This window comes from Leishmania braziliensis, chromosome 30 (genome assembly GCF_000002845.2).
Source record: "Leishmania braziliensis MHOM/BR/75/M2904 complete genome, chromosome 30".
Classification (NCBI taxonomy): domain Eukaryota; phylum Euglenozoa; class Kinetoplastea; order Trypanosomatida; family Trypanosomatidae; genus Leishmania; species Leishmania braziliensis.
Window position 1 is genome coordinate 338100 of NC_009322.2, and position 19449 is coordinate 357548.

General features: G+C 59.3%; 6 protein-coding genes across 6 annotated transcripts; all 6 read left to right on the forward strand.

Moving 5' to 3' along the window:
• Nucleotides 1-452: 452 nt before the first annotated feature.
• On the forward strand, nucleotides 453-2192 carry LBRM_30_1050 (conserved hypothetical protein; the record flags this gene model as incomplete). Its single annotated transcript, XM_001566688.1, has 1 exon — nucleotides 453-2192. One exon carries the CDS (start codon nucleotides 453-455, stop codon nucleotides 2190-2192), a length of 1740 nt encoding a protein of 579 aa, XP_001566738.1.
• Nucleotides 2193-4240: 2048 nt separating this feature from the next.
• LBRM_30_1060 (conserved hypothetical protein) lies at nucleotides 4241-6586 on the forward strand (the record flags this gene model as incomplete). Its single annotated transcript, XM_001566689.1, has 1 exon — nucleotides 4241-6586. One exon carries the CDS (start codon nucleotides 4241-4243, stop codon nucleotides 6584-6586), a length of 2346 nt encoding a protein of 781 aa, XP_001566739.1.
• A 973-nt stretch (nucleotides 6587-7559) lies between these two features.
• Nucleotides 7560-9563, forward strand: LBRM_30_1070 (conserved hypothetical protein; the record flags this gene model as incomplete). Its single annotated transcript, XM_001566690.1, has 1 exon — nucleotides 7560-9563. One exon carries the CDS (start codon nucleotides 7560-7562, stop codon nucleotides 9561-9563), a length of 2004 nt encoding a protein of 667 aa, XP_001566740.1.
• A 2886-nt stretch (nucleotides 9564-12449) lies between these two features.
• LBRM_30_1080 (conserved hypothetical protein) lies at nucleotides 12450-13805 on the forward strand (the record flags this gene model as incomplete). Its single annotated transcript, XM_001566691.1, has 1 exon — nucleotides 12450-13805. One exon carries the CDS (start codon nucleotides 12450-12452, stop codon nucleotides 13803-13805), a length of 1356 nt encoding a protein of 451 aa, XP_001566741.1.
• A 1055-nt stretch (nucleotides 13806-14860) lies between these two features.
• LBRM_30_1090 (putative p22 protein precursor) lies at nucleotides 14861-15436 on the forward strand (the record flags this gene model as incomplete). The annotated part of the gene is made up of 1 exon (XM_001566692.1): nucleotides 14861-15436. The coding sequence occupies one exon, from the start codon at nucleotides 14861-14863 to the stop codon at nucleotides 15434-15436; it is 576 nt and encodes a 191-aa protein (XP_001566742.1).
• Nucleotides 15437-17037: 1601 nt separating this feature from the next.
• LBRM_30_1100 (conserved hypothetical protein) lies at nucleotides 17038-18417 on the forward strand (the record flags this gene model as incomplete). The annotated part of the gene is made up of 1 exon (XM_001566693.1): nucleotides 17038-18417. One exon carries the CDS (start codon nucleotides 17038-17040, stop codon nucleotides 18415-18417), a length of 1380 nt encoding a protein of 459 aa, XP_001566743.1.
• Nucleotides 18418-19449: the final 1032 nt, after the last annotated feature.

A 19449-nucleotide genomic window follows, 5' to 3' on the forward strand; every position in this document is an offset into this window, starting at 1 on the left:
TCTCTCTCGTGAGTGTTGGCTGCAGTCACGCCTCTACTTCTCGGATCTCTTACTTTCCTCCCCTCTCTGCACCCCTCTTTCTCTGCCCCTTTCGTGCCCTTCATGGATTGTCCCCCTCTCTCCATACCCCTACCCCCCGCTATCCATACGCACTGGCACATTAACTCACAGAGCCACATAAGCGCCCCACTACACGCCCATTTCTTGGTCGCTAGCACCAGTGGCCTAAGGACATCCTGTTTTGTATTTCGCCCCCTTTTCCCCCACCAACGCCGTCGTCTTTACTTTTTTTTCCCTCTTGTGTCCGCTTTTCACACTTGTTTTCGCCTCACCTCCTCGCTGTGTCGTCTCGTGCCTCTCTTCCCCACCCTCCCTTTTCCGCGGGCAGACCCCCATTCGCGTAGACACGCATGGTCCCCCCACCATACAAACCCCAGCCGAGCGCTGCCGCCATGTCGCGCGTAACCCTGAAGCCGAAGCTGGAGGCGGTGACGGTTTACAGTGACCGCGCGCAGCTGACCTTCTCTGCCCCAGTGGTGCTCGAGCCGTCGGCGAGCATTACGGCGGTTGTGGAGAACATCGAGCAATGGGGAGATGTTGACTGGGGCACGCTGCAGGTGCGCATTAACGAGGCGACTGACCCGGGCGTGGCTGCTGCGGTGCTGCTGCAGAATATCAGCCCCGTGCGCGAGACGGTAAGCCAGGACGTGCGCGCGGACGTGCAGCGGCAGAAGGACGTGATCAAGCGGATGGAGGAGGAGCAATGTGCATTCGAGGAGGAAGTTGCCGTTCTGCAGGAGTCGTGCGAGCACCTTGACCGGATAAAGAGCTTTGTATGCTGTGCGGGGCGCGGCGACTGCGCTGTGCCGCCGGAGAACGCGGGGCACCTGCAGGCATACCTGCAGGCCCCTGCGAGGTGGGGCGCGATGGCGTCGTTCTTTGCGACGCGGCGTGCTACAGCGCAGCGCGGGATTGCAGAGCTGCGGACAAAGTTGAGGGAGATGGAGGAGCGGCTTGCGGAGGCACATCAGCAGCTAAAGGATCTCGGCGGCGACAGTGGCGTGCGATGGTATACGAAGAATGCGCTGGAGGCGACGCTTGTGGTGGGCGCCGGTGTCGCTAGTGGGACGAAGATGGTGGTGGAGCTGTCGTGCGTTGTGAGCGGCGCAGGGTGGTCACCGCTGTACGACCTGCGCGTGGACTACGCGGAGTCGATGCTGGAGGTGCTGTACTCCGCGAAGGTGCGCCAGTGCACATCGCTGGACTGGGAGAAGGTGCGGCTTCGGCTGAGCACTGCGACACCGCATGCTGGCGGCTCGCCGCCGCCACTGTGGCCGCGCTGGACGATCTCGATGCGACCGCCGGTGTCCGTGAGGGGCGCGTTGCATGGCGGGCAGCAGATGCACAGGAGAATGGCGCCAGCCGCCATAACCTTTGGTGTGTCGAATAGCATGGAGTTCCTCACTGCCCCTGTCGCACCGATGGTGAAGCAGGCGTGTGTGGAAAGCTGCGGCTCGTCGTTGGGTGCGACGGTGTACGCGATCCCGGGGCTTTCGACGGTGCGTCACAACAACGTGGACGTGAAGGTGACAGTGACGCGCGAGAGGTTCCCTGCGCGGCTGCGGTTCGTGTGTGTACCGAAGGTCGACCCGCTAGTGCACCTGAGTGCGACTGCTGTGAATGCGACGGACTACGAGTTCATTGATGGCCCGGCGAAGGTGTTCTACGGCAACACATTTGTGAACCAGTCACAGCTGGCTCACGTGTCACCTGGCGAAGAGTTTGAGGTGTCGCTTGGCACGGACGAGACGGTGACGGTGAGCCGGACGCTTGTGCGTCGCGCAGAGTCGGAGAAGATGGCCATGTTCTCGAGCACCAAATCGCAGCTGAGGTACCACTACGCGTACACCGTGGAGTGCGCCGCGCTGCCGAACAATGCACCGGTGACGGTTGTGGTGAGGGACAACTACCCTGTTTCGGATGACACAGATGTCGATGTGGTACTCGAACAACCGAAGGCCACGGAGAGGGGTGAGGACTTGCGCTCTGCTAAGGGGGCGACCGTGACGGTGGACGAGGACACCCACGAGGTGGCGTGGAGCTTCTTGATGACGAGGCATGAGAAGAGGACCTTTGATATGGTGTTCATGGCGAAGTATCCTGTGAAGACGCCGGTCTTTGGACTGGAGTGAGGCGGACGTTTATGAAGCACGCATAGGAGCCACACCGTCAAAGAGCTCACTCCGTAGCAGTGAGGTGTGCGCCTCTGCTCTCCTTTAGCGGTGCCGGCTGCTGGTGCGGCGACGCTTCGCTGTGTCTTGGCAGATCCAGTCGCTCGATCAAAGCCTTAGCGATCTCCTCCGTCGAGGGAGAGGCGACTTCTTTGGATTGCTGATTCGCCGGTCTCTTTTTCTCTTTTTCCCCACGGTAATCAGCGCACCCAATCGCGCAGTCTTGCCTTTGGGGGCTTTTCTACTCTGTACCATGCGCCCTACGACTTCCTTTTCTTCCGTCAGTTGTGTTTTTGTCTCTCTTCAACTTTTTCATGAGCCCTCTAATAATGGCGGGGGGGGGGGGTGACACACCCCAGCGCGTCGCATCCCCAGGGTCCGATGCCTTCACTCGGTGTGTGGGGAAGCCAAGGAGCCGATCCCCTCTCTCCCTGCCAATGCCGGACCACCTCTGGTGGGGGCCGGGTTAAGTGCCTGCGGCATGGGGGGTGGTGGTCGGGGCGATTTACTGCTGCTGCTGCTGCTGTCGGGGGTCAGGTTCTGGAGGGCGTGGCGTCGGAGCGACCTGCAGCCGGAGCACGGCTGCACCATTCACATGATGGGCAGCGCTTCCGCGTGACTCGAACGTATTTCATCCGGGCCTCACTGCCTACTGGTACGGGGTGCCTCCGACATCCCGAGGGGGATGCCCCAGGTGGAGACCGAGATAGTGGGCGCGGCTGCGGGGCGGAGGGTGGGTGGAGTGGCGTTTGACCGCATGTGCTGTGCATGGCAGAGAGTGGACATGTTGGACGAGAAAGGAATCTTTCTCTCTCATCATCCCCTTGCCTCTTGCTCAAGGTGGCGGAGAGACAGATGACAGCAGGGAGACACGCACGCACAAGAGGATGATAGACACACGTGTCTGCTCTTCGCTTCTCTGCGATTCGTCATTTTCCATCTGTTGATTTCAGCGCATCATCGTGTTGGGCTTGTGTATTTCCAACCTTGCGCTCTTCGCAAACTTCTGCGTGTGCATGTGTGAGTGCAGGTGCGAGTGGCACTGTGGTGCTTTTTTTTTTCGCATTTTCTACCCGTGCTGCTCGTAAGCGACACCGTTGACGTTTTCCTTTCACACACGCACACACACACACACTTTCTTAGCTGTCGGGCCGAAGGAGGCGCTGGGCAACAGCAGGAGGAGATGCGTGACCGCCGTGGAGGCATTCGTTTCCTTTTTATTTTTCTCGTCGCGTCTTCACCGCTTCGCACCCATTTCAATCCCCCTCCTTTCTCCTCACAGCACTCGTTTGAAGCAGCTGCAGAGGCAATGGAAAGAAAAGGTCACTCAGGGCAGCGCCGATTGGGACGCGAATGCCTCCTTTTTGCTTCGCGTGCTTCACAATCGCATCGCGAGTGGGGCAAGGATGCAATGACGAGTGGTGATGGTGGTGGTGGTGGTGCATCTGCATTCATACTCAGAGGAAAATAACCCTCTTTCGAGCGCCCCATTCGTGTCCTTTCGCAGGACACTCTAGGAGAGTCTCCTTCCTCCCTCTCTCTCTGCGAGGTGCAGAAGCATGTGGATTCACTCACTGCCCTAAATATCGCGACCCGAGCCCAGGCTAACACAAACACACGTATGCGTACGCTGCACCTCTCTCTCACTCGCTCTCTAATATACCCCCCCCCCGTTTCCTCAAGAACTTGCTCATCACTCTCTCCGCATTGACGAGGACGCACGCGCCGCTACGCCCTGTAAGACGTGCACGCACATGTATCGTTTTGGCTCTCACACCCACACTATCATAGACCGGTGCGCACCTAGCGCCACCTACCCTGCCTGGGACCCGCACAAAGCTGAAACGTAGTTTTCTCAGACACACACTCTCTGTACCGTCACTCCTCTACCAAGCAGCTCACTCGGGACTTTTCTCTGTTTTGGTGTCCTCTTCATTCCACAACAGGCTTGTTTCGTTTCTTCGGTGACTGCGACAAGGTCGAAGGGCTCGCGCTTCGCTAAGGCACTCATGGAGGAGGTGAAGTGCAGCTTGCTGGGCTTCAACTCAGCACTCCTCAAGCAGCCGCTGGATACGCTTTCGTCAGCGGCCGACACGAGGACAACAAAGGAGTGGAGTGCGGACAGCGCGGCTGGTGCCTCGTCCGCGGCAGCCTTGCGCAGGTACTGCGAGGCGTTGCCTTTTCACCCCACAGAGCGACTTCTTCTGCAGAGCGCCCTGCCTCTTGGTCGCAGCTATCACACGCTTCTGCGCGCCACCCAGGAGGCGGCTGTCGGCCGCACTGAGGGACTGTACCCAGCCGCTATTGCGAATGGGGTGAAGAAGATTCTTGTCAACTACGCCGAGGCGGTGAAGGCGGCCGAGACGCCGTCGGCGCTTGCTGTGCTCCCGGCTACCTACATCCTGACGTTCACCCTCCTGGAGGCTATCGTCAAGCAACAACAGCAGACGGAGGTGTGTCTGCCGTTGCTCGGCGACTTCCTTCACAATCAGGAGGTCCCGGCAGTCTTTCGCCGTCTTCTCGGAGAAAGCGTGTGGCTGGCGCTGCTCTACACTACGGCTCACTACATTGCACATGGTGTCGTGTTGCACGCACGTCGGGACTACTTCATTGCACTGCGCACCAAACCAACGGAAACTGCAGCGGCGGCGGTGCCGGTGGGGAGCACCTCAACCCGCTTCAGGTGCGGCGGTGAGGAGCACATCCTCTACACAGACCGTCTTCCGCTCGGCGTGTCCCCCGAGCTAGGCCTCTTGATATTGGCGGCAGGTAAAGAGCGGCGGGTGCTGCTACGCGACGCGGATGTGCAGGGTGGCAGCGACTACCTGGAGCAGCTGGCTCTCGGTTCACAGGACGAGGCCGCCAATGCTGTCTTTCACTCCATCTTTGACGTGCAGCTGTGCCATGGTGGTGTACTGGCCGCAGAGGAGCTAGCGGCACGTGTGGAGGCGGCGAAGACGCTGTGGTCCAAGGCATTGTGGATGAAGGTCGGCGATTTTCCTTCGCTAAAGGTGAACCTTGCCGCCCTGCGGAACATGTTTCTCTGCCACCGCGGCGACGTGTGGTACGCTTTTGTGGAGCGTGTGTTGTCTGCTCTTGCTGGTTTGCAGCCGATTCAACACGGCGGTTGCGAAGGTGCGGCAGCGTCACCTGCGCGGGCGCCGCTGCTGCCGTCACTCTCGCCCGCTGCCACCATCGAAGGGGCCGAGGGCGCAAATGAGGAGGCGAAGGGCGAGGATGCAGCAGACGCTCTGGCTCGTGAGTCTCGTGCCGTGGCTTCCCGTGGCGCCTACCTGCAGCGCACCGCTGCGGACGCATTCTTGTTCGCTCTCTCCGTCAGCAATCTGCACGACACCGCCGCGTACGAGCCATTCACGATGCGGGTGGCGGCGAGCAGTATTCAGCAGGCGAATGCGGCCTTTGCTGGTGAGGACCAGGGGCGAGCGGGCCGGCGCACCCGCGGCGGTGGCGGCGCGGCTGCTTCAACAGAGGACATGGCGCGGCACCTCCTGCTCGTCGTTCAAGCTCTTCATTTGCAGTATATCCCTCCTCAAGGTCTGCTGCTAATCGTGTCGCAGAAGTCATTGCAGTACTACCAGCGACTCTTCTCGTTTCATCTCGCCCTTCGATTCTCACTGGAGGCGCTTGCAGTGACGCGCTCACTCTTCTCGGAGGCGTTGGTAACCAACTTGAGCCCCTCGGCAGACCTGCGTCGCGCTTTTTCTCTGTTTCAGCTTCTGCACTTTCTGGAGTCCTCGGTGGGCTACTACATGCAAGTGGATGTCATCAGCGTGTACACCGCACAACTCGAGGAGCAACTCGCGTCGACTACATGCACGAGCGTGGACCAGGCAAAGCACTTCCACGACCAGTTCATATGGCATGTGGCGGAGGCTACGTTTCTCACGGAAGGCTCCGAGCCGCTTCTGCGCGCGTGCCAGTCCCTCAACACGTGTGCGACAACCCTCTACACCCTCTGCACGCGCTATCGCATCTCGTACTGGGCGGTCGATGGCGTCAACAAGACTCCGGTGGAGGTGCGTGCGACGCTAAGTGCCCTCGAGGCGCGTGTGCAGCAGGAGGTTGTGGCGGTGTTTATGGGTCACCTCGGTCTTGGTGGGCGTGCGTGGGAGCGCGCGCTGTGGTCTCGCCTCGACTTCAACGGCTACTTCTCTCAACACCGCACACGACCAGCGGTACCTGTGACACTACGGAGTGTCAGCGCGTCAGCAAACACGTTCACGCAGCCGCGCCGCACACGTGCACGTAGTGCCGGCCGGCTGTCGCGCCCGAAGAGTAGGGCTACAACGCCACGTCATCATCAGAGAACACCGAGGCGAACGTCAGCTGGGTGACATGGTGGTGCAGGACGAGTAATGTGTGTCGGGGGAAAGCGTGTCTCTCAAGCTTGCGTTCTCTTTTTTCCTGCCCACCGCTCTGGTGAACTCATCTTCTTTTGCCGAGTTTCATGGGCCTCTAGGTGAGGGCTCTGTGGACGATATTAGCGAGCGCATACGTAGCAGCGCACAGTCCGTCCCCGCACTTCTTCGTGTGGACGCCCGCTTTTCTCTTTCCCCCCCCCTCAAAGCACTGCTTCCTGCCCACTATGTGCACTAAAGTCGCTCGCGCGCATCGAAAAATACTTCCCCACCTCCAACATCTCTACTCCTCGACCAGGCAAGCAGGCGCCCCCTCCCTCCCCCCACATAGAGTCGGCCAGTCTCCTCCCGTCCTTGCACCTGCAAGTGCGGGCCCATGTGACACTCCTGCCCCCCCTCCCCCTCTCCGCAAATACATACCGACACCGCTATTGCTTTGCCTCTCTTGTCCTTTGCACCCTTCCTTGGCTTGGCATCGCGAGGTTGCCCGTACCCCCCTTCCTCTTTCTACCCTCGCCCTCATAGTCTATGCCCGCTTATTTTTCTCCTCGCCTATACAAGAGGAAATCAGAGAAAGGAGAAGAACCAAAGAGCTGCGGAAGACTCACAGCACGTCAGTGCACAAGTGCGTAGCGGCCCCTCACTCTGCCGAGCACCTACGGATACTCTTTGCCTCCCCCAGTGCCTTCGTCTGGCAGTTTTCTCCCTCGCCTATTGAGCGGCGTCATTTTTTCTAATTTCCTTTGTTCGTGTACTGGGTGGTCGTTTCAGTTTCTAAGGCCACCTTTTTCCCTTATTTGGTTGCCCCAGCCACCTGACAGACCGCCCCACTTGCGCCGTGGGCTCCGCACCTCCGTGCGCCTCTGCTCTCTTCACCCAGGCTTTCACGGGTGGTGCGAACACTCCACATCAGCAACGGGAAAGCGCGGCGGGGGAGAGGGGGGGGGGTATGAACCACAGCAACGAGTCGGCGAACAGCGCTGGCGTCGCGTCGTCTTTTCCACAGCCGCCCCCGACGCAGTCGTATAGAGGGGTGCCTCCTTTGGTGGCCCCACCGGCCAGCCGAGTGACGCGTTCGCAGGCGTTGACTCGATTGCAGCGCGGGAAGGAGAGCAGCACAGAGATCAAGTCGGTATCCACACGAGGAAATGACGCGAATGAGCTGAAAATGTCGGAAATGCGGAAGGGATGCGTGATCGGGGGTACCGACGCTGACACGCAACAGAGGAAACAATCAGAGAAGACGTCCTCGCATGCTGCAGTGCCGCCGACAGTGAACTCCTACTTCGACGCGCGAATGACGGCGTTGCGTGATCAGCGGAGGAGGAACGCCACAGTCACCCCCGACGACAGGGATGACGCCGGAGCTGCTTTCCCGGAGACTGACAACGCTAGTTGGCGCCGCCGCCGTTGCCGCGGGCACGGTGCAGAAGGTGCCAACAGCGATGCTGTGCGCGACGGTGCCTCCAGCGGAAGCGCGGACGATGTGTGTGACGCCGACAGCATCGACGATGGCTCGGAGAGCAATTGGCCGACGCACCGCGGTGTCGCTGACGGCGCGACCACTGTGGCCCCCTCTGCTAACTCCACTCATACCCACATCCGACGCCGTTTCATCTCAACCCACCAGGCTGCGAATGCTCTGCCTCGCATGTTAGCGCTGCAGCGATCTTTCGAAGCGGAAGCAAAGTACCTGTACGAGTACTGTGGCACACACGTTGTCGAGTGGCCGACGCTGGCGGTGGAGTGGATTCCCGATCGCGCCTTCGTCGACCCGGAGCGTGACTACACACTGCAGTACTTGGCGATTGGTACTCAGGTGCACCCGCTCAGCGGGACGGTGAACACGGTGAAGGTAATGGAGGTGGCAGTGCCGGTCAACACGACAAAGGACGTCATGTACGGTCTCTATGGTGACGACGACATTGCCGGGGTGGAGGCGGTGTATCCCGAGCAGGAGGGGCACATCGACCCTGGCAAGCGCTTCGCCAACGTCAAGGGCCACTTCCACTGTGAGCAGGAGCTAATGATGGACGCGGCAGTGCTGAAGATTCGCGCGATGCCTGCGGAGACGAACATCATCGCTGTCAAGACTGCGACCGGGTTCATTGGAGTGTACAACCTCGTCCAGGACTTTACTGAGAATGAGGCTGGCCGCACGGTGCCGGATGCAATGCTGCGCGGGCACCGCCGTGGCGGCTTTGGGCTCAGCTGGAACACGCTAAAACCCGGCTTCATCGCGAGCGCAGCCGACGATCACTACGTCAACTACTACGACGTGAGTCACCGCTTGACGATCGACATGCGCGAGGCTTCGGCTGTTGACCCGGCGCTGACTGACCCTGAAATCCAGCCACTCGAGCGCTTGGTTGGCCATCGTGACATCGTCAGCGACTGCTGCTGGCACTCTTCGCAGGGACACTTGTTGGCATCCTCGAGCATGGACGGAGACGCGCGCTTGTGGGACATTCGCATGAACACCAGCAGCTCTACCATTCACTCGGCGCACGCGAGCGGTGCGACAGCTGCCCAGTTCCACCCGATCGGCGCCTTCCAGCTGGCGACCGCTGGTGCGGAGGGAGGCATTCGTCTGTGGGACATCCGCCGTACCACGGACCCCATCTGGGAGCTCAACTACCACGGCTGCTCCATCACGGGTCTGCAGTGGTCGCCCTTTAGCGAAACCGTTCTGCTTAGCTACGGCGCCGACGGCCGCGTCGTTTTGTGGGATCTGGCGAAGGCGTCACTCCCGCTTGACTACTCGGAGGACCAGCTGGCGCCGCCAGAGGTGTCGTTTGTACACATCGGTCACGTGGGCCGCGTGACCGACGCTTCGTGGAACCCCTCCAAGACGGAAGAGTGGCTACTGGCGTCTGCCGACACAACTAATGGGGTGCAAGTGTACCGCCCACTGCGCAGTGTTGTGCTGGGGCACTGTCCCTACCAGCAGTAAGAGAGCTCTTCCACTTTCTCTCCATTCACGATGCCCCTTTGTTCTTTGTGGTCTCGTGCAGGATGACTGTGTAAACAGGATGCACCTCTGTGTGTGCATCTCCTATCGACCTATGCGCTCGTGTCGGCGGTGTTTCATGCCTTCATCCTCAATCTGCTTGTTTTTGGTCCCCTGTGAGTTACCTTGTGGGGTGACGAAAAGCGCGGTGGTGGTGGTGGTGGTGGTGGAGAGGGCAGAGGAACACAGGAGTGTGAAAACGGTGGCGGCAACACAGAGTCCAGAGGGAGCTGTGAAGGAGGACACCTTCTTTCTCCTCCCTTGTCTTGACCTGTGCTGTCGCCCTCTCTCTCTCTCTCTTTCACTCTATCCTTGGAAAGCGTTGCAGTGTTGCCTTTCCCCTCCGCTCCTCCACGCGGCCACGACTGCGCTATTTTTTCTCGTTTACTTTGCTGCTCTCTTTACTTCCTTTCATGTGAAGTTTTGTACTTTGTCTTCGTCTTTGAAAATTTTTTTCCCTTTGCTCGGCCTCTTCTTGTGCATTGATGTGCCGAATGTGTAAAGAGGGCGAGCCTCCCGTCTCGCTCTCTCCTTCTCCCCTTCCATGGGTGCATGTGCGTATCTCGGCCGGTGGTGAGGCCTTCTCTTTTCCTTCGCTCTTCCTTTCACTTAGGTGGACATGGGCTTGTGGGCGCCTTCTGTCTGTGGATGCGTAGAAAGGCGCCCTGGGCTCGCTTTGCTTCTTCCTTTACTTATTCTTTGCTCGTGCTGACTCTCTCGCAGCGGTGCGTGTGCGAGGCTACTTGAGGGGGGGGGACAGCCGCCCTTCATTTTCTTTGTTCGTGCCCCTCTCCCTGCCAGTACAAGATGATGAGGGTGTGTTTTGGACAACCAAATGCTGGCGCCGCCAACTCTCGCTCGCTCGCTCTCTCTCCCCCTTCCTCCCCCCTTACCTTTTTTACTCTCCCTCCTAAGTCAACAGGTGAGAGCGCGCCATCCCCTTCGAAAAAGGGGCCCCTTTTCATTGTCCTCTCTCTTTACGCTTTTGCGTTTTTCTGGTGACTTATCAGGGCGACGAGATCGAGGAGAGGGGGATCGGGCTTTCCGTGTCCGAGTGGAAGCGAGGGCTCTATTCTAGCTCACCAGTGTAGCTTCGAGTTGACGCGTTCGTTGCGAAAGGGCACTGGTGACCCTTTTCTCCCCTTCTTCTGATCGTTTCCATTGTCCATGCCGTCAGTGCAGGTCCCGCCCCCCGACCCCTTCACATCTTCACCTGGTGAGACAGGAGAACGAAAGGACAGGTGACTCTGCACTCTCGTGAGCGCACAAGCACAAGATACACACGTATCGATACTCTTGTATAGAAGACGCGCTCTCTTCCTGCCAGTATGGCCTCGGTGTAAGCGGCCGGATCGCATACGCACTGCCGAGAAGTTGAGTCGATTGGGACTAATATGCCGACTCGCTAAGGGCCTCGCTGTGGTTCTCTTTCTCCTCTTTTTTTTTTTCATCTTTCTCCCCCCCCTCTCTCACGCTGGCAGAGGAACGGGTGCGCTTATAAAGCACCTGCACGGGCAGCAGACCACCGTGCCTCGATTTCGTTGCCACGGCATGAAGTGTCAGGGGCCCTCCCACCAAATAAGAGAAACAGAAAGGAAGCAACAAGCAAACATAGAGAAGACCTTCTGTCGGTAGTGATGGCGGTACCGAGTATCGCCCCAGAGGCGCACCCGTTGTGTGAACTACTGGCCTGGTTCTTCCTTGAAAGAAGGGGATGCCGTCTTCTTCTTCACATGCAAAGGTGCCCCCGTTAACCTCTTCACGATCCGCCTTTATGTGCGCTCACACACACACACACACACGCACTACCGAAGGGCTGGCTGAGAGAAACAAAGTTTCCCATCATGATGTTCGTTTCTGCGCGGCGCTGTTGATCTTACTCACCCATTTTACTTGTTTCTCCTCCTTTTTCTTCGTCGTGGGCGGCCTTATCTTTTTTGTTTTGTTTCCCGCTTACGTGGGCCTTCTTTGGCTCTCGGCATGCGGGTCGCTCATGTGCTTATCGGCGCATGTGTTTATGGGCCGATAAGCACATGAGCGTTGCTGGTGTTCCTACACTAGCAGCAATCTTTGCGTGAGCCTGTCTGTGTGCTTGTGTGTGAGGATCAGCCGTGCTGTGCTACCTCTCTCCCTCTCCAGGAGTCTGCAACACGGCGTAGATGGTGGTGCGCCGCGGACGTTTTCATCGACCACCTTCTTCGGAGGCCTCTTGCCCCATTTAGCCCCCTTTTCAAAGCTACAGCTGACGAAGAATGTCTGCTGCCGCGCACCACCGATAAGTGCGCTTCTCTCGCAGTTTTTCCTTTTGCGTCCGTTCTCTCTCTCTCTCTACCTCTGTCCGCTTCTTGTGCGCCCTGGCACGTTAGTCGAAAGAACCTCCACCTGCGCATGGAACGACGACACGCTAAGGACGTCGGAGGGGAGGGGCATGGTGGCCACCGCCAACCTTCGCGCTCGGGGAGGAAGAGACGGCACGAAGAGGACGAAAACAACAGCAATACGTCACCCTCTTTCCCTTCTCACCTTGGCTCGCAGCGAACGCGAGAGAGAGCGGAGTTGCTCATTGCGTGCAAGTGTGACCGACTGTACAGCAGAGGCAGCAGCTCTTCGGGGAACCATCGTTGTGGTCACTGCTGTCACGGTGAGGGGCACGAGGGGCGCGCCGACGTTGGCGACGATGCGAAGTACCGTTGTAGGAGTGAGGACAACCGGGACGGTGTCTGGCAGCAGCAACGGGATACGAGGGACAACATCTCGGACGGCGCTGACAATGCGCACCGCCCGTGTGGGGCGTTGCTGAATTCTTCAGCACCGTCTCCGCAGGCACCCATGACTGCCCCACTCGCCACAAGCGCTGCGGACATCCCAACGGCAAGTCTCGCATGCAGTGTACCGCCGGGTGCAACGAGGGCCGACAGCCGTAAGCGCTTCCCCGAGGCACTGGCCGAATCTCCACAGGGACCGGTACCTCGCGTTGAGGCGGTCGATGAGCGCAAGCAGCTGATCCGCACGCGGCTGTACCCAACTCCGCTGCGAGTTCCGGCTAGCGAAAGTGCGGAATGGCGCTGCGAGGCTCTTGGCGCAAGCCTCACAGCTCCTGGTGTCGCGTTCACCGACTCGGTTCTCGGCGAAACCTTTCTTAACTCACTGCCTTCTCCATGTCCCTTGCCGCGCCCCCCGACGCCTGCTTTCCTACCTGTCGCTGGCGCGCTGCCCCCGCCATCTCTCAGCATTGCCAAAACGGTACCGTTCTCTCTGGAGGAGCACCTTACGTGGCTCTACGCACCAGCATCACCGACAGAGAGCCGCTCAAGCGCGACGGTACCTCCCGGCATGGTCGCGGCATCGTGTGGCCTTGCCCGTGCCGAGCGAGTGCGTGCCTCACGCAGTGAGAGAGAGCGCAAGCACGAATCCAGTCGTAGTACCGTTAGTGCGACGGTAACTCAGCATTCCGACCTTCCCATTGCACCCGCTGACGTGCAAGAGAAGGCTGCACCCGCTCTTATGCAGGACCAGGGGGCAGCATCAACGGCAACCACGCTTATCCCACCCAATCCATTGGCGCCGCAACACGGGGAAATCAGCTACGAGAGCAGCTTCTCTGTTGTCACGTCGTGGGATGCATTGATGGTGGCGCCACCACTACTGCGCACCACGCCCCGCATGCCGAGTCTCTTGGCCCACGATGTCGCCGGCGTTGGCACTACTGCTGCGCGTTTCGGTAGGTTGGCCACGCCAGTCCACGTGTGCATGAGCGACGATGCTACGCGTATACCGTTCAATGGTTCACAGGGCGAGTCGCTAATCGGCACCTCTCCTGCAATGGAAACAAACGAGGCGAGTCAAGGCGGGGAGGCGCGCGCTGGCGCGGAGCAGCAGAAGCCTGTCTTCCCATCTTCGCACTGCGCCCCTTCTCCTGCTGCAGTTCCACCGAGAGTGAACTGCGATGGACACGAGTGGTCTCGCGAAGACCTGTTGCGCCAGGTCGAGGAGGATGGCGTGCGCACATTTGTGAAGCACTTTACGAACGGTCTTGTGTTCGTCGACCCTCCGTGGTTCATTTGCCCAGTGCTGCTGGACAACTGCGAGCATCCATACTACATGACCTGGTTGGATGAGCTTGAAGTTGGCTCCGTGGAAGAGGCGGTCGCAGAGGCTAAGGCAAAGCTGCTGACAGATGCGTAAGCCCCTACCGCTGCGCAGTGGAGAGGGTACAGTTGGTGGGCGGGGAAGCGACGACCGGGGTCATTGCTGAGCAGCAGCCATGGCAAGGCATCACCTCTCTGCGGAGGAACAAACTTTCCCTTGCTCGTTGGCATCGTCGCCGCCACTTCTGTTGTGGCGGCTGCAGTGTGCCGCGATGTCTGACTCCGCCCACTATCTCCTCCTCCTTTCCTCTCTGCCACACACCACTCCTAGAGGAGGTGTGCAAGACGCTTGCGTACGGCATACCGCGGAGTTTCATGTACCCATCTCCCCCCACAAAGCGCTAACACATCAGTACTGACGTCCGGACTGCGCAATGTGCCTGCTCTGTATTGGCCGCTTCTTCTGTGCCTCTGTGTCTCTGCGAAAGTACGCATGCACGCGTGTGAGGCGCGCTACCACACGTGTCGGACAGGCCATTTGTTGTCCTCCTTCTTGAGCCTCGTTCTCTTTCGATACCGTCGGCACGACTTGTCTCTTCCCCTCCTCCACCTTCCCTTCCTGGCTGTCTACATATGGCCATATTCACACTCACTCATCCGCACCGACCACCCTGCGCCCCCCCCCTCCTCGTCTTCACACCCTGCCGTCTCTCACGCCAACCGTTCTTGTCTGTTACTTGCGCATTCTCTACCTCTCGCTCGCCGACTCGAAGCCCCCCCTCCCCCTCCCCTCTCTTTTCTCTCTCCTTTTCCCCCATCCCTTTTCAGAGGTAGCGGTAGAACAGAAACTCTAAGAAGAAAGCGCAGCGGTAACGTGACTGTCCCCAGTCCTTGTGTCCTTTGACATATACACGACCACCCCACTCCTCCCCCCACAGCTACACTACTGCTGGCAATCGGAAGACGTAATAACCCACGCTTCTACCTACCCACACGCACCGACGTAGCTTTTCTGCTTACTCTACCATGCGCAGGACCTTCAACAGACTGAGCCTCTACGCTCTGCGCACCTGCCGTGGCGCCGGTGCCGCTGGGGCTACCGCGTCCATTCACATGACTGGATCCATCCGAGCGCCGCCCACATCTGTGCCGATGGCGCTCATGGTACCATGCCGCTCCGCCAGCGACGCCGCGCTCGCTGACGCCACCCGCCGAGAGTTGGAGGAGGAGATGGGTCGCAGCGACAAGCCAGAGCAGCCGACGCCGCCGGTCGGTTGGCAGGTGGAGCGCAAGCCCGGTACGTGTACCTTTGACCTCACCAAGTCGTTCGAGGGCGAGGAGTTGGTAGTGCGCTACAGCACGAACCAGGACTCCGATAAGGCGAACAGTCACGACATCTTTGCGTATGTTACCCAGAAGAATGGGCAGACGATGCAGGCGGACCTCAGCATCGAGGAGGGTGAGTTGGTGCTGAACAACATCCGCTTCTACAGCGATGCGGCGCTTGCGAAAGATACCAGCGCCGAGGCGGAGGCAAAGCGGAATGAGCTGTACACAGGTCCTCTGGTGCATGAGCTGGACTACGATCTCCTGAACTGCGTGATGACCTACCTGGAGAAGCGTGGCGTGGACGAGAAGCTGGGCGAGTTTGTGGTCTTGTACAGCTTCTGGGCGGAGCAGCAGGATTACGAGGCGTGGCTGTCCACGATGAACAAGTTTGCCGCATAGGTGGCGAACAGTTTGCCGAATAGTCGGCGTCGGAACGAGAAGTGAGGGGCCCAAAGTAGAATGCGCTCTCGTTGCGGTTGTGTTTCTTTGATTTGTTTGCGTTCAACGGAGTGGGGGTATGGGGGCGCAGGCTGGCGGTGGCGGCGGGGCGGGGGGGGGGGCGTGCGTGCGGGTGGGGTGATGGATGGAACACACAGCGGAGGCTGGCCACTCTCGCCCACCACAGAAAGAAAGGGGAGAATGGGAGAGAGAGAGAAACAGCTCGTGGCTTATGTGGGCGCATACATCTCTCTCATCTTCTTTTGCCCTTTTCCCTCAGACACCGCTACCACAGTCGCCAAGCACGTCTCACCTCGCGCCTCCGTTGCTCAGTGGCTCCGCGCAAGAAAACGACACCCGCCCCCGCCACATGAGCACCTCTCTCTGTATGTCTGCGTGTGTGTAAATGAGCGAAGGAGAAGGAAGGACGTAACGACTCCGCTTGGGGAGGGGGGAGATGCACGTTTGTTATCGTCAATTTCACCACCCTTCCCCATTCTGCCTTCACACTTCGTCCCTCGTTGACAGCGGCAAACGGGAGGGAGGGGGGTGATACGAAGAGAAAGAGGCAGGGATGTGCAAGGGGGAGAGGAGGTCATTCGCACTCGAGCTGGGATGTCAGGGAGTGGGATGGGAGAGGGGAAGTGCACACTGGGCAGCCCGCTGCGCGACTCGTTGTTGCTTTCTTTTTCTCCCACCTTTAGTGCTGCCCCCGTCTCATTAGAGACACAAGTAGGTATGGGGCACGCCCCCAGTGAAGGCGTGTGCATTAAGGCCTTTTATTCTCTCATGGTCAGGGTCCTTCTTTTTTTTTTTCTCTCGATCGCTTTCGCTGTGGCTTTTTCTTAAGCGTATGTAACAGCTGGCTGCGTGCCTCGATAGGAGGACGCGCTGGTAGTAGTGGTGGTGGTGGGGGGTGGATGGGTGTTATGTTTTGAAAGTAACTCTCCCCTTCACCTCCATAATGTTCGTCCTCTCCACGTCACTGCGCAAGAAAGCTAAGTAAGAAGAAGTGACAGGAGCATCAGCAGCATCATAAGCGGCAGAAAAGGCCCTTGTGACGTCGTTTGGCGTATCGCTGACTGCCATCCCCCTCTCTCTTTCTGTTCTGAGGACTGGGGCTATCGAGCGCTCGCCACCCACAGCTGTGTGGAGCTGAACCAATACTAATTCAAGCCATTCAGCCCCACATGCACACATGCAAACCCCGCTGGCCAGGCCTCGTTTCCCCTTCTCTTGATGCTCCGTCTCTCTCTCTCCCTCTCAGTGCAGCTAGAAAGTCGCTTGCTAAATGTTTCGCTTGCCTTTCGCGCTTCCCCCCTTCCTCGTTTCTTGTGACTACTCATGCGTATTCGGGTTTGCGTGCCATCACGACCCCTTTCTTCTAAGTATCACTTGGAAAGGACACGAGCCGCAGCCGTGGTGCCGCATCACACGTGCATATGCGTTCGCAGAAGGAGTACGTTGGCGGCGTGCCCGTGGTGGTCTGCCTCGCAGAGGGCGATATCCTTCACCCCACAGACCGTCCTTCGCCCGCAGCGTTTGTGCTGCCTCGCACCACGATGCTTCTCGCCATTGTGCGCGATCTCCTCCAGCTCTTTCGCCCGTACGCGGTGGCGCTGCACCCGGAGACGACGCAGGTGTGGTTCAGCGTCAGAGACACCCCGGTGTCGTGGCTCTACCCGGCTGGCGCCGTCAAAGACTACGTGAATGAGTGTATCCGCGAAGAGCGGGCGGCGCAGCTCTCGGGATCGTTGATGTCGTCTCCATCCTCGCCATCAGCAGCATCGCTCCTCCAGTCTCATCTGTGCTCCATCTTGAGTGAGCCGCTCCAGCTCATCTTCCACATTCACTCCCTCACCAAGGGGAGCTCGCTAGCCCGCACCGTGCCCTTCTACATTAACTATGACAGGCTGGAAGAGCACATCCGCATGGAAGTGAAGCAGGCTCACAAGGCTGCCTACACTGTGCTCTACGGCAACTACACCATCTATCAACGCGAAGCGGAGTCGGCGCTGCAGGCAGCCGTTGGGTTGGCCCTCTACCGGCCATTTGATGCTGTCGCACAGGAGCAGCTTCAACAGCAGCGATACCGCGACCTCGGTTTTCGTGGCAACAGCGCCGCCGGTATAGGCAGTAGCAGCTACGCGTCAAGTGGTAACCCTAGTGGTGGGCATTTGCCGCCCATCGCGTTCACATCTCCATACCTTCTGACCGAGTACCAGCAGCTGCTCCGCGGTCTGCTGACGCCTCAGCCGCACGTGGCGTACCTCATCCGCATTGGCTTTCCCTTCGCCTATCGAGGCGCGGCAGGTCGGGCCGAAGGCGAGTACTTGCAGTACGATTCTCACCGCGTCTCAGCAGCTCCGGCACTAGCGCTGTCAGCAACGGTGACTGGGGCGGCAGCTGCACCTGCGATTGAGCCCGATCAGCTGCCTCTGGGTCTGCTGCTTTGGCGGCTGTTCCGCATACCTGTTTTGCGGTGGAAGGCGCAGCAACCGCAGGAGCACTCCACAGACAGCACAGTAGCCGCCGCCGCCGCGCCCACTTCAGCGGTGGCGCTCAGCGAGGTGGAGCACACGTATCAGCATCTACTGCGCACCCTAGCCCCCTATTATGCTGACCCTCCCCGCTGCGCGACGGATCGGTTGGAGAAGCAGGAGCCGCTCTTGACCAGCACCCCACTGGAGCCGCCGGCGTGGGCGGAGTGGGAGCACACCATGGTGCAAGCCTTCATGCGCGACTACGGGGAGCACCCCGGGAAGGGCGACCTAGGACTTGCATTTGTGGAGGCTGCCGCGAAGTCTGACTCTCCCAATGCTGGCCGCCGTGTACGCTTCATGGTGCAGGGCCTCCAGCCTCCGCTCTCCACCCCCGGAAGCTTCCTGGAGGCAAACCTCTCCTCTAGCGACCGCGCCATTTTCGTTACGGTTCAGGTGTGATGTCAGTGAAGCTTTCGCAGGGGAGAGGAGGGAGGGGACCGAGCGAGGACAGGATGTGGAGCTGCGCTATTGGACTGCTTGCCCACTGTTTTCCTCTCTTTGTTTCGTCAAGTACGCGCTTTGCGCGTCTCTCTTTTCTTTGTCTGCTGCTGTCGTGTGCACTTGAGGGACGAGTGCCCGTACTCACAATGGTGTCTGCGCTCTCTTTGGAGCTCTGCGTGGTCGCGCGTCGCTGTTGCTCTGTTTTTTGCGCTCTCTCGGTGCCGGTCTGTCCGCAATGCCGCCAGTGCCTCTTCCTCCCCCCTCTCTCCCTCTCTCTTAGCCTTCTGCATCTCCGTTTGTCTGCCTCGCTGGTGCTGCGGGATGTTCCTTCCTACAAGCAGACCCCCGCCTCGGAGGTCGGGGAAGGGGGATGCGGGTGCAGAGAGGCTGGGCACGTTGTCCTGACCCTTTTCTTTTGGCTGTTCCCCTGTCTTTCGCGTGTCTCGCTCTTTTTGTCAGCCGGAGTCTACCCCGCATCCATGAGGCACCATGAACATACACACACCCACACAGTTGCCTGAGAGAGGAGAAAGACAAAGAAATCACGAGGTTCCCCTCCTCTTTCCCGCTTTGCGCTTTCACTTGCGCACGCGCACGCAGTATTGAGGGCGGGTCGTTGCAGTGATGTATACGCCTCGCTGGCAGCGTTCTTGCTCGCAATGGCCTTCTGTTGACCTCCGCATGCATGACTCCATGGGGGTTGCGTTGTGCACCGTCTTCTTACCTCTCCACCTTTGACTTTTCTCCTCACCCCTCTCCTCGTCTCTGTGTGTTCACGCCTTCTTCACGCTGCCCATACCCCCCCCCCCCCCCCCCCCCCCCCACACACACACACACACCGCCGTCGATCTGGGTGCCGTCGGTGCTCTGGCGAACACCAGCGTGCGCGCGCTTCTCTCTCTTTCACAGAGGGTGCTCAGGCAGTACACTGAACGCCACCTCCCACCACTTACCGCCAACGGCGGCTGAAGCGACTCTACGCTGTCACTG